A 12071-nucleotide genomic window follows, 5' to 3' on the forward strand; every position below is an offset into this window, starting at 1 on the left:
GATAATGATGGAGTGGAAACTAATTATATGAATAACCGATATTAAATTGCGAGGCCACTCCACTCTGATGATGTTCAGATCAGAAGTCACCTCCAAATTGAATTGATATTCAGTCGGAACAATTCTGAGAGAGGAAGAAGGAGCAGAGTGGATTAATTCAAAAAGTGGAGTGTATGCTAATGCCTGTAGCTCGGGGATGATGCCAAGTGATGGGAAGTGCTGTACTCCAGTCACTGATGGTTGCTTTGATTCATGCACCCCCTCTGCCTCCAATCCACCTCCACCTTCATCCTTTTGATACTCTCAGCAGGGAGGCTTTCAGGCTTGTAATTACTGCGATAAATCGCCGTCAGTACACGACACACGGTAGTCTCATCAACACTGACCAACACATGTGCAACACTTGGAAGAAGAAAATAGTCCCTGATCAGCAGTTCCTGTCACAAGCATGTTTTCAATTGATTTAGTCACAAGTCTCTTACTATTAAAAAATAAAGCTACCATACCAGGAAAGTATCAAGATGACCTATTAGATTCTGTGCTTAGAAGTCAGTCGCTGCAAGAGATTCAAGTGTGCAGCGTCGCTAACCTGACTACGACTACAGTATAGAAGAACATGATGCCGCAGTAATGTTAATAAGCCGTCTTTACATGCCAAAACAGCTTTACTCACACATATCTCACCTCCACAACACATTGAGCGTATAATCATTGGAATTAGACTCATTCATTTTCTTTCCCGAAATCAGACTGGGAAGCTATACTGCGAAGTGCAAGTATGCATGTAAAAAAAGGGCAAAAAAGAAATCTGAAAATAAATATTGACAGACAAACATAGAGCTGCTCCCACCTCATGATAAATCGAAGGTTTAGACAGTGATGGGATAGTGAAGGAAAGTAGCTTGCTGTTGCCGTCTTTGTCCACGATTTCCTGGGGCGGTAAAAGAACAAAGAAAGTAAGTGGTAGTCCGAAAACATCTGAAGCTTTTTTGTTGTTATCCAATGCAGGCTTGTGATTTCCTCGCAGACATTCCTTTCATGAATCACCTCCACCTGAACGTCTGAGCCAGACGGCAACACAATCTCTGCAGCATTACAAATTTGAGAAACAACAAATGTTCCTGGACCAGATCTCAGCAATTTAAAAAGATTTCACTCTCTTGAAATTGGTTAGTCTATCAGTCCACTGACCTATAAGACAAACGGAATAACTGATGAGACTGTTGAGAGCTGTTTGTACATGACAGCAAGAAAGAGGGTTTAGTAACTGTGTCTGTGTGGAATAGTAGACAGACATAAATTATGCATAACCTTCTTTTCGCTGTGTTTGGTCACAAGTAGCTCCTGCTCCTGATATCTCTTTTACTACGCCCATTACCAGTACAGTGCTTCCTGGTGATGTCATCTATCACAGGTCCATTAAAAGGGTTTCTCCCTCAGGATTGTCCTCCATGTCACCAGGCCTCACTTAGCAGCATTACCCATCCGTAGGCCATGCACATCAACACAATACAGCAACATATGTGTACAACATTAATGTGTTGGGTGCTTCTGCTCTATGACAATTGTGTTTTGACGACTGTGAATTGTCCATTAAGACCAGGAATAGTACCTCGCCTAGATCACAGATCAGAGCAAACTCCATGCAGCAGATAAATTCATCAGATAAGACAAGTTAATAGCTAACACAAGGGTGACTAAAGTCCGGCCTAGTAACGTGACGTTTGTGTCAACCAAAAAAGTGAAAATATGTATCATGAGTTTAATAATAGTAGGATTAATACAATACCACAAAGAGGAGGCTGGAAAGCCTTCTAAATAATTACGAGCTTCTCAATTTTGGGCCGTTCAAAATGACCCTGTTGTTGTGTTCCCAACTTCAAGGAAAGCACTTCTGAAGAATTAAAACAAAACTACCATGAATAACAGCTCTAACTTTCTTCTTTCCTTTTGTTCTACTGAATGACATTCGGATATAAAACCTAGAATTGACTGTGTTAACATGAGCTCCATTAACTACATTTGTGGCTAAACCTTAACCTTTCCTAAAGCTCAAGGGTGTGATGCATTTCCGCACTTCCAACAGCATTTTCTGTCAGAAGAAGTACTGTCAGAAACTCCCAACGTTCTGATGCTGCCACGGCGCTTACGTCATGTGTTCATTTCACCATGACGAGCCAGATTAACACCCACCAGGTTATAGATGCCGAGGAGCAGCGCCTCGATGCAGCCGTTGCTCTGCCGATCTCTGCTGGCTGTGACTCGTAGATAAACCCACACCAGTTCAGGCAGGAACTGCAGAGTGAAGCGGCGCAGGCGGTCTTCAGAGCTCCGGTACAGCTCAAAGAGCTGATGGCACACTGGCTCCAAAAGCTGGAACAGATGGAGAAACATGAGGGGACACGGTATGATAGATAAGATAAGAGAGGGAAGCAAAGATAATGTTGGAAGGATTTAAAACAACTTGCTTTGGTGTAATACTTTTTAAATGACAATTTACCACAACATCACTGCAATGATTGGTTTGCATAGCAACAACAGAAGGGCAGAAAAGTAGAGCAACCTATAATTCTCAAGTATAAATAGTACAAATCTTGCCAGGATGCCAGGACACACCTTTGGAGCAATTTTGGGGTCAACCACAAAGGCCCTAGTATTGGTGGGAATGCGGCAACACCATGTATCGTAATATATTGTGATATTTGTTCATAAATATATTATTTTAACAAGAAAAAAACACCTGGAACAGTTAATTCTAAAGTTGAGTTGCATCCATTTATTAGACATAATCTGTTAGCAGTGATGCTACATGGGCACTGCACTGACCATAGGTTTATGTGCTCCATGAGTCTAGCATAACTAAAGGGCACAGCTCTTGTCTAGGCTCCCCGGTCATTGTCACAGATGCTTGTTTTATCCCTACAGATTCAACCACCATAGTGGTTAGCTGACGTTCCGACCTGGGCTTGAACGCTCACCAGATCTCGTTGTCTATTACCAAGACTGAAAAACACAAACATCTCCAAGTATTTCTTCATAAAATTACTTTCAATATAGCGCACGTAAAATAGCACGTCATCATCATGTATCACAATTGGAATGTAGCAATATTTTCTTCCTCCCCAACGACCAATGGCCTGTTTAATGTCCATTCATCCAGCTTGTTGCAGAGACAAACCAAATTATCGTGAGAATTAGTGCTCATACTGACTAAAAATGGATGATAGTTTAAGTAGTAATACAATTTAAAGGCAAATGAATTTATGCACTTTGCATCAGGTGTTACATTAGGGGTTACTTGGTGTCCCTCTCATGAACCCTATGACACTAATCTGCGAGCTGATACTGTATGAGGACCAGCCTTGTAGGGAGCTCATGTGAACCACTAGATAAACATTGATAGCTTATCGCGGCTTCACTGTGCAGTTATTTGAAACATCAATGAATGTCATTGTGACATTAAGCAAACACAGAGAAAGGACACACAGACAATGTGTAATGGAAAGTTTCCCCCTTTGTCACTGGTTGGACGTAATGGGAGATAAATCACTACCGTGAATCAAATGTGGCTCATGGAAAGACAGCTGTTCTGGGGTCAGTTAATTGTGCATCCAAACAACAGAAATGTGTGTGTGTTGCACAGAAGCTGACCCCAAAATAAAGAGGAACGCTCTCTGTGGCATTAGCACAAGAAAGGAAGAAAAAAAAAACATGCTAACTGTAACTGTAGGTCACTGTTTAGGTGTTGTAGGTTTAGGTTCCTGCATGCTGTGAATTCAACCATGATACACCAGTGATAAAAAGTTCTACGTGATACAAGCGAAGATGCTTCAGACCTTGCTTGAAATGCAGCTGCATAAAAACGCGTCCATTTGCAACTCTTTGATGTTTTTAATCATATATTCCAATTTAATTGTGTATTTAGAAGAGAGCTGCTGCAGAAATTCAAATCTTGGGGAGAACTCTGTGTGCCTCCACACAGTTAAAAAAAGACATCTTGCAAAAACCAAGGGGCACATTTCCCTGAGACAGTGCTAGCATCTGCACATGTAAATGTCTTTCACCTCATTGTTGGGATCCTGGATGACTCTGTAGAGAGCTGGTACCAAAGACTTCTTCAAATGAAGGCTGCCTGCGTAGCTGTGGATGTGGGTTTCTGGTAAAGACTGAAACCAAAGAAGAAAAAAGAGAGAATTTGTACACACCTAATAAGAATATCAAAGAGGATTACTTCCCTTTCCATCGACTGAAATTTCTCTCTGTGTGTTTACATCAGGGACAAACAGAAATCCTTTTTCCTTTGCACTTAAACCCAGCTCCGATTCAAGAATGCCAGAATATACTCAACAAGAACCTGACACCTCATCCTGTGTCTGCCCCACCATCCTACCACATCCACTGAAAACCTATTAAGGGTTGCTCTGGGCAGTTTTCCTTATCACCATCATCATTATGTCAGTCATCACTGTTTTGAGTTTTAGAATTATTGTTGCCAGCATTATGATATATAACACCATGTGATTATTAGTGGTATTGCAGTTGCGACCACCGAACCTGAGCCTGAGTTGAGAACAGAGCATACAGAGACCAAGGAGGGGGTGAGGCCAAGACCAAAGTGAATACCACATATCGAAGCACAAGTCTATTAGTCGGACGTAGACGGACATGTATTTCTTACTGCAAAAAAAAAACATTTTTTCATAATGAATCTAAATCTAAAGAACTGAAATGCTTTCACTGGGTCGTGTGATCTCGTGATGACATCATTGTGAAATCATTCTTGTTGTTATTAGCGTCCATAATACAATCAAACCTGTTTCAGTCGTCCTTACTGTGTGATTATCCTCATCATGCCTCAACCATTAGTATTATTGCCTGCATAATTAATTGCCATCATTCATTTTGCTTCATCATCATAATGGCTACTCATAGCTTGGACTCTTACAGTAAAGGCTTCTTCCACTCATCTGATATATTTAGGAAAATCTGGCCTCAGACTTGGATGTGCTGATCCCCATTTACTCATTTCATTCCCAGACGCAACCAAACCAGGATGTGTGTTTGTCCTTGACCTAGTGTTGTAGTACTCAAGATCAGTCTTGTTCTCAAGATCACATTTCTTGTCTCGCTATCGACTACATTTAGAATCAGTCTCATCTTGGCCCCGGTCAAGTTGGACTGCGGATTTTGTTGTCAAGATCACTAGTGACCACAGTTGCCATGGCTTTTTCAAATTTTCATAAATGAGTGACGTCCAAATGCAACCGATGATGCCTTTTGTTTTTGAAAAACTGCAGCCTACGTGCCAGTAAACGCTGCGTGCACACTCTGTAATGAACTCTATGGATGTTGAAAAGAAAGTGAGAACAAGGAGAGACTAAATGCTTCAAAAATAGCGTAAACAATTCCCGGTAACTTCCTTCTCCGTGATGTGTGTGAGCTACAGGGTTGAAGATGCAAACACACACTAGTGCTTTTGCTATGTTGTCAAATAAAAACAAGCCCTTGGGGCAGTGTAAAGAGCATTGATCACTCAATTTGTTTAGCGATTACATAATCCTTCCTCAAGCGAAACCCGACGTAAAGAAAAATGTCAAACGTAAAGTTCTAATTAAAAGATTCAAAAGGCAAAACTATTTACTTGACAGATGTGACAGGTGCTGGCACAGTGCTGCATTTGATAGATCATTTGTCATAAGGAAAAAGAAACATAAATGGTACAAATAATGTCACATTTAGGTCATCTTCTACTGTCTCACAGTGAGTGATTACCTTTACAGTATCGCTACGTCCCAACATGTAACACAGGGCCTTAACAAAACCACTGGGCCTAAAGGGGAAACAATTTCCTCACATTACCTAAAATTTGAGTGAATTCATGTGTAACACAGCAGCAGTGAAATAAGCCTTTCCTGTGAGCGCTGTCAGCATTCTGGGAAGTCAGCACTGCCGGGGAAAATTAAATCATGAGAGGTGTGTACGTAAGAAATTGAGCTTAAGACATCTATTTAGGAGAAGGGCATCATTAAAACATGATGTGAAGCTCTTCATCTGGTGGAGAGAGTTCGCTAAACGCTTCTCTAAATGTCTTTACTGAAGATTATGAAGGACATTTGTTTTCTCTCGGCACAGATTCAGTATGAGACGGATGGAGCCCAAAGTGCTGGTCTGCGAAACACACACACACATAGTGAGTCATGCTATTATTCAGACTCTCATCCTCTTTTTGGATTTGTGTTCCCTTCTGTCACAGCTCGCTAACTTGGACTCCGCCATTAATCACTTTTTTCCATGTGGCCTTCAGCACATCCACACACAGACACATAAAAACTTTATTCCCCACAAATACATTATAAATGTTGTGTTAATGTCATTTTCCCTGTTACTGTTCCATGGCAGCAAGTTAGCGAAAACAATAGCTCTACTCCATGTCTCAGGCTGACAGGACAGGTCTGTTATTTGGCTAGGCACCTGATAAAAACAGTCCTGAGCCTCAGTATGTTCAGCTGAATTTGCAGTTTTGTTTAATCACTCATTTGAAATTTAACAACAAGACTAATGGCTAAAGTGAGAACACAATATTAATATTTAACACCAGGGTTCCCAACAGCAGCATATGGGGCCCCTGCAATGGGATTTGACCCCCGACCATGAGTTTTCCCCCCATATGCTGAGAAAAATTCTGCTGTTTTTGTTGATAGGTTGTAGCACAACCTGTCAGTCGAGGAGGATATTCCCTATCAGGTGGACTGTTAGGGACGACCGTTTTCAAATTCACTGTGCTCTGACAAACCCCTATGGCCAAGATTTTGTATTTCGCAGATCATCTTTTATCCCATCGTAACCATCGTCTTTCACTCTTGAGCAGTGGTCAGTAATGCAACAAAATAATTCGGTGTAAGGAGGAACGTAAGTTCATGAGGATGGCAAAATAAACCTCCATAGTGACTGCTGTAAACCACAGATCCTATAGTCTATTCCAATTCAGGGGTCAATCACATCGGGGACGAAACGATAAACACAGCCCAAATTAGCTTAACAAAATGTATATTTATTAGCTTATAAGTGGCGTGACCTAAATAGACCAAAATAAAATTCAATATTTTCAAGCGCTTTAATTTAATATTACACTTCATTTTGAGCCAACTCAGGCCACTTTATATCACCCTTCTGTATCCATAACTAAAATGTAGTGTTAAATCATAATCAGAAAATGCACTTGACAAGGACTGCATACATTTACTTTTTAAGGCGTGTTTTCTTTCACTGACCAAAGGCTTTGATGAGAGTGCGGTTGATTGTTTGTCAAGATGAGCTGGTTCAGTGACAAGGCTGGTGACCTTCCCACGGTCACGTTACACCCACCCACGTGGCCAGATGTCAGCTAACATTTGCTCCAGCGGTGCGACATTGAAGCCATTTTAAAATGTATATCAATGGTATAAAGATCCTAAGGTTGCAAACGCTTATGCTTACCACGTTCAGTAAGCACCGCTTCATCTTGTGAACACTCCCCGCTTTCATTACCGCACGTGCACAGCTCTGACCTCAAGTCGAACACGCAGCTAGCATGAGTCATGATTGAGAGCACATGGCCTTTACCTTGAATTCTGAGAGCCATTCTTCGACAACACCGCGCTCTGAACCCAGCATCTTCATCAGAGACCCCCCTCTGCTGCCTGTCGAACAAAAGACAAACACATTAAGGCCCAGCTGGAGGTCAAATTCACAACAAAAGATGTCATTATAACAGATGTTAATTCATTTTCAACAAATTTGTTTTCTCTTTTTCTCACTGATAAATCTTTCATCGGTCTGCTACCAGTATTGTAATTATTATGCCCATTACAGTTATCATCAGTCACAATAATATCATTGTGAAAACACTCACAATATGAGGGTATAAAAATATCAAAAAGAATTTGTATGTTTCATGAGACGGAGTTGGGTCGATTCGGAAGACTCTGTTGCATAAGCTGTCAGTTTAGAGACTGCATTCTCCAGTGAAAACATGAATACAAATCTACACATGAAGTCTGTTATGAAAACTGAACATTCAAATCTGAGTTTTCATGACATTCAGCAGCAGCATTCTTTTTGTGACCTCAGAAACCATTTGAAATGATACAAGCAAAGTGCACTCAAAGGCACAGTGTCTGGCGAGCGGCTGGAAGAACAGGTTTATTTTAACTATTTGATTACTGATAAACCACGACAACACTAAAGATTATCTAATCTAATAATAATCAAATCTAAATGTGGGTAGAAAGGTTGACGACAAGGACATTTAGTGTGCCATTAAGAGTCAAGGACGGACCACAAATTTTCATTTACATGTGTTTACAATCCAACAACTAATGATTTGGCTGAGTAGGCCTCTAATTTCGCTACACACAAACCCTCGGTTCCAGTGACTCAAAGTCGTCTGATAAAAATGCAAATGCTTATGACTACTTCATTACAATGGTACATCCAGACAGATACAATTATAGAGGACAGTCTGTAATTCATCCCTGCACATCCTAAAAGCAACACAAAATACATTTGTGAATAGATAAACCTTCTCCTCTGATTCATATTAAAACATATTCTGGTCATCAAAACCACAGATATGTGCATACATTAATACAAACCAGAGATTTAAGTGCGTCTGAGTCATGTACATTACTTTATCGGGACAAGGACCGTGTTTCGAGGAGCCTCTTTTAGTTTTGGGACAATTCAAACTCAACACAGAAGTGAACACTTGACTACAATGTTCTTCATGAACGATGAACAATATTGATCCGGTAGTTTCTCTGCAATCCAATGGATACTGCAACGCTGCTGTCATATTAGACACATCAAAGCACATAATCTGGCATAAAGTGGCTTTGACTGGATGGGATTACGGACCAAGAGCAGGCCAGACACCACAGATTTCCATTTCAAAGTGGAAGGATTAACAAGTGCGACACCTGGATTTCTGCTGTGAATAATAACAGTTCCTCTGCAATGAATGCAGAAAATGTACACTGGCACAAGGTCAAAGACATGAACACAAAGTCCACATTATTAAATATGACAATTAACACTGTAAGGACCAGACAACAATGTCGACTATAATCGACAGTAAACTTGTCCCAACTGGTTCATTTGTTGTGACAAAACACTGGAAAACTGTAATTAGAAATGTTTATCACAACAATAGTCTTCTGCCGTATTAAAGCACTTGGGGGTTGTGCTTGTTGGAGGCAGAATAAATTTAAATAAATGAAATGTTTGTGTCCATTCTTCAAATTGTTGATTTATACTCTACTTTTCCTTTAAAGGTGAACTAGGAACACTTTTGCGCAATAATGCTGACTGACTGCCAGTTTAAATGGGGAAAAAAATGACAAAAGTTCAATTTCAACTCTAAAATGACATGAATAATACCAATTTTAATATTCAGTTTCCAGCTCATTTTCTAATGTAACAACTGTTTTTAACCATCTATATATATGCATGTGCATCGTACATTGTGCTTAAGTTCCATTCCATAGAATTTTTTTTTATTGCACCGACCATTCAGGAGTTATTGTAACAGAAAGCTTGCACAACTCTTGGATGACAAGGCGGTGCAACATGGTAAATCTGCCCTGTGTTTGGACTGGGGACGACAATAATGACAATGACACAAGCTAAAAGCTCCGGTTCACCATTTGAACTTTCTACACAGGATGAACCTTCAAGGAGTTACAATCATTTCAAATCATGTCGGCAATTACTGAAAACCCACAAAATTGTGTTTTGGCAGAATTAAACGCCACCATTGCCCCAAGTCATAGCACCTCATTTGACACTATTATTTAACCTGTGTTCAGTATCAATGATGAGCCACGTAGGACTAAAGCCAATGGAAAACAGACAAATCATCAACTGTTGTTTTTGGCCGAGTGAGAAATGAAAAACAGCTGCACAACCAGTTTACACTCATTATTTCAGAGTCGTTTTTGAGCTCCCGTTTAAAAACAAATCCAACTTAAACGCCCGACTCTTGGAATTGTGCAGATTAGCCTAAATGTGTTACAAAACAGGCTTAGAAGAGCAAGACTGAGGATTTGTATCAAGGTCGGCGGTGCTCTGACTATTTACTGAGTCGGGATGTTTCTGCAAGAACATACTCCTCCAATCTCACCATGGATTGAAACGCTCAATTTACTGAGCTTGTTCAGCTCTTCCTGAAAAGCTGACTCATACGTTTCCCCCGGTATGTCAAAGTGTCAGAGTCTGTGCAGAAACTGCACAGGATTATGGAGCCACAGAGTCATGTGAAGGATAAAAAGTGCAAGTTGCTGAAAACACAGTATGCTTGTTAATGTATTGAAAGCTAAGAAGAACATTGGTAAAAGTATTATCTAAACAGTTAGCGAAGAACTTCAGTCAGACTAGCTGTAAAATGTATGCTCATGAGTTTGTTCAAACAATACGCTCTTTTACCTCAGTGCCCCACAACTCAGATCTTCACAAGGAAGATAAAATGGTTTTCCGCAGACTCACACATTTGTCAGTCAGTGATGGACACCTGGAAGAACAAAAGAAAAGGGCAAAAATTAAAATCTCAGTTCTAGTCCAAGACAAAATTTAAGAGTCTTGGCAACCAAGGGACAGTGTCATGTCTGAAAACAGCCAAGGACTTCTAAACAATTCAAATGAGTCCCAACAAGAGGGCAAAGCGGCCAGAGGCGCCCATGTTTGGTGGATAATATTGATGCCAGGAGTCAGAATAAAGGTTCATCGGTGCATAGCCAAAACAAGATAGCTACAAATCTGACAGACTGTGTCAAGATGCGTGTGTGAGCCATGTCATTTTACTTCCAAGTACGAAAGACCATATTAATCAGAGTCTGGTTGTGAATTGTAGCCAGCATGTAAGAAAATATCAATACACTCAAATATTATATCGTATGTTTTTGCTGAAATATCGCAATACCTGACTGTGTGAAATTGTCTTGATATTTTAAACAAGCTAGATCAATATTAAATACATGGAGACTTGTTAAATACTTCATTCTACATATCATACATATCATTTTTTCATTCACTCTTCTTTCATTCCTCTGTGCAAAATCTAACAGAAAAATCTAACTGGACTGACAAAAGAATAAACTCATTTTCAAGCACACAATATTGTATTACATTATCTGATTTTCACCCTTAAAATTGTGGTTCTTATTACAATATATGGCTCAACAGTATCGCAATATATTGCACTGTATCGTATCACCACTCCTTTATAGGGATACATATCATATATTATAGGAAGTGGATACTGTATTTTAGTGGCACCCAAAAACAAAGACAATGCTGCTGTTTAGATTTAAACGCTGAGGGAAAGGTTGCATTTTTACAGAACGCTGCAAGGAGAAAGACAGCGCCACATTGATGATGTCTATGAACAACAGAACACAAAGAAAGGAATCAGATGAGACGACAAACATATTATATTATATATACTGGCTTGTTCTACAAATAGAACGTATACAGGAAATTCAGAATAGTTAATTTGATTAAATACAGAAAGAATGTGTTAAGACTTGTGTGGACAGTTGGATTTGTCAGGGAAACGACCTGAAGAAATAATGGATTCATCATTGCTACTGTCAAAAAAAATATTTATATACATATATAACAATCCACAACATTCATGTACTGTGTTAATACTGCCTTGAAAAGAAAAAAACATGCACAGACAAAACAACTCCTCACTAATATGGACCAACACAGAGTAAAAGAAGTTCTTATTCGTCAACCTCATGATCTTTTCAACACTCCAAAACACCCACCCCTCATAGTTCTGCGAAAGTAAACCTGCACGTTGAATGAATGCATGTGCATAGTTCCTCCTCAGTTGATCACTTCCCCTCGGCTCACACTCCTGTGCTTGTATTTAGCTGTCAGTGTTGACTAAATATGTCACATGCCTAATGAGGCTTTCTCAATGACAATAAGCAAACTTTCCATTAACTCTTCCTCCATGAGTGACCGGCTCATTGTCCCAAGGCAGAGCTCACTGTGGAATCTGAGAGTGCCAACCCATCCTGTTTACA

General features: G+C 39.9%; 1 protein-coding gene across 5 annotated transcripts in view; it reads right to left on the reverse strand.

Annotated features, from left to right (window-relative positions):
• The window catches only part of LOC128765735 (hyccin 2-like), a 34022-nt gene that overhangs the window by 12131 nt on the left and 9820 nt on the right, over positions 1-12071 (reverse strand). For 4 of the 5 annotated variants that reach the window (XM_053876749.1, XM_053876752.1, XM_053876753.1 and 1 more), the window contains exons 2-6: positions 10462-10546; positions 7603-7679; positions 4065-4166; positions 2194-2373; positions 851-931 (exon numbers count right to left, since the gene is read on the reverse strand). In XM_053876749.1, the coding sequence (XP_053732724.1) occupies positions 851-931; positions 2194-2373; positions 4065-4166; positions 7603-7659 (420 nt within the window). In that variant the 5' untranslated portion in view covers positions 7660-7679; positions 10462-10546. The remainder of the gene's footprint in view (positions 1-850; positions 932-2193; positions 2374-4064; positions 4167-7602; positions 7680-10461; positions 10547-12071) is intronic. The other variant, XM_053876751.1, reaches the window with a different exon arrangement.

This window comes from Synchiropus splendidus, chromosome 10 (genome assembly GCF_027744825.2).
Source record: "Synchiropus splendidus isolate RoL2022-P1 chromosome 10, RoL_Sspl_1.0, whole genome shotgun sequence".
Classification (NCBI taxonomy): domain Eukaryota; kingdom Metazoa; phylum Chordata; class Actinopteri; order Syngnathiformes; family Callionymidae; genus Synchiropus; species Synchiropus splendidus.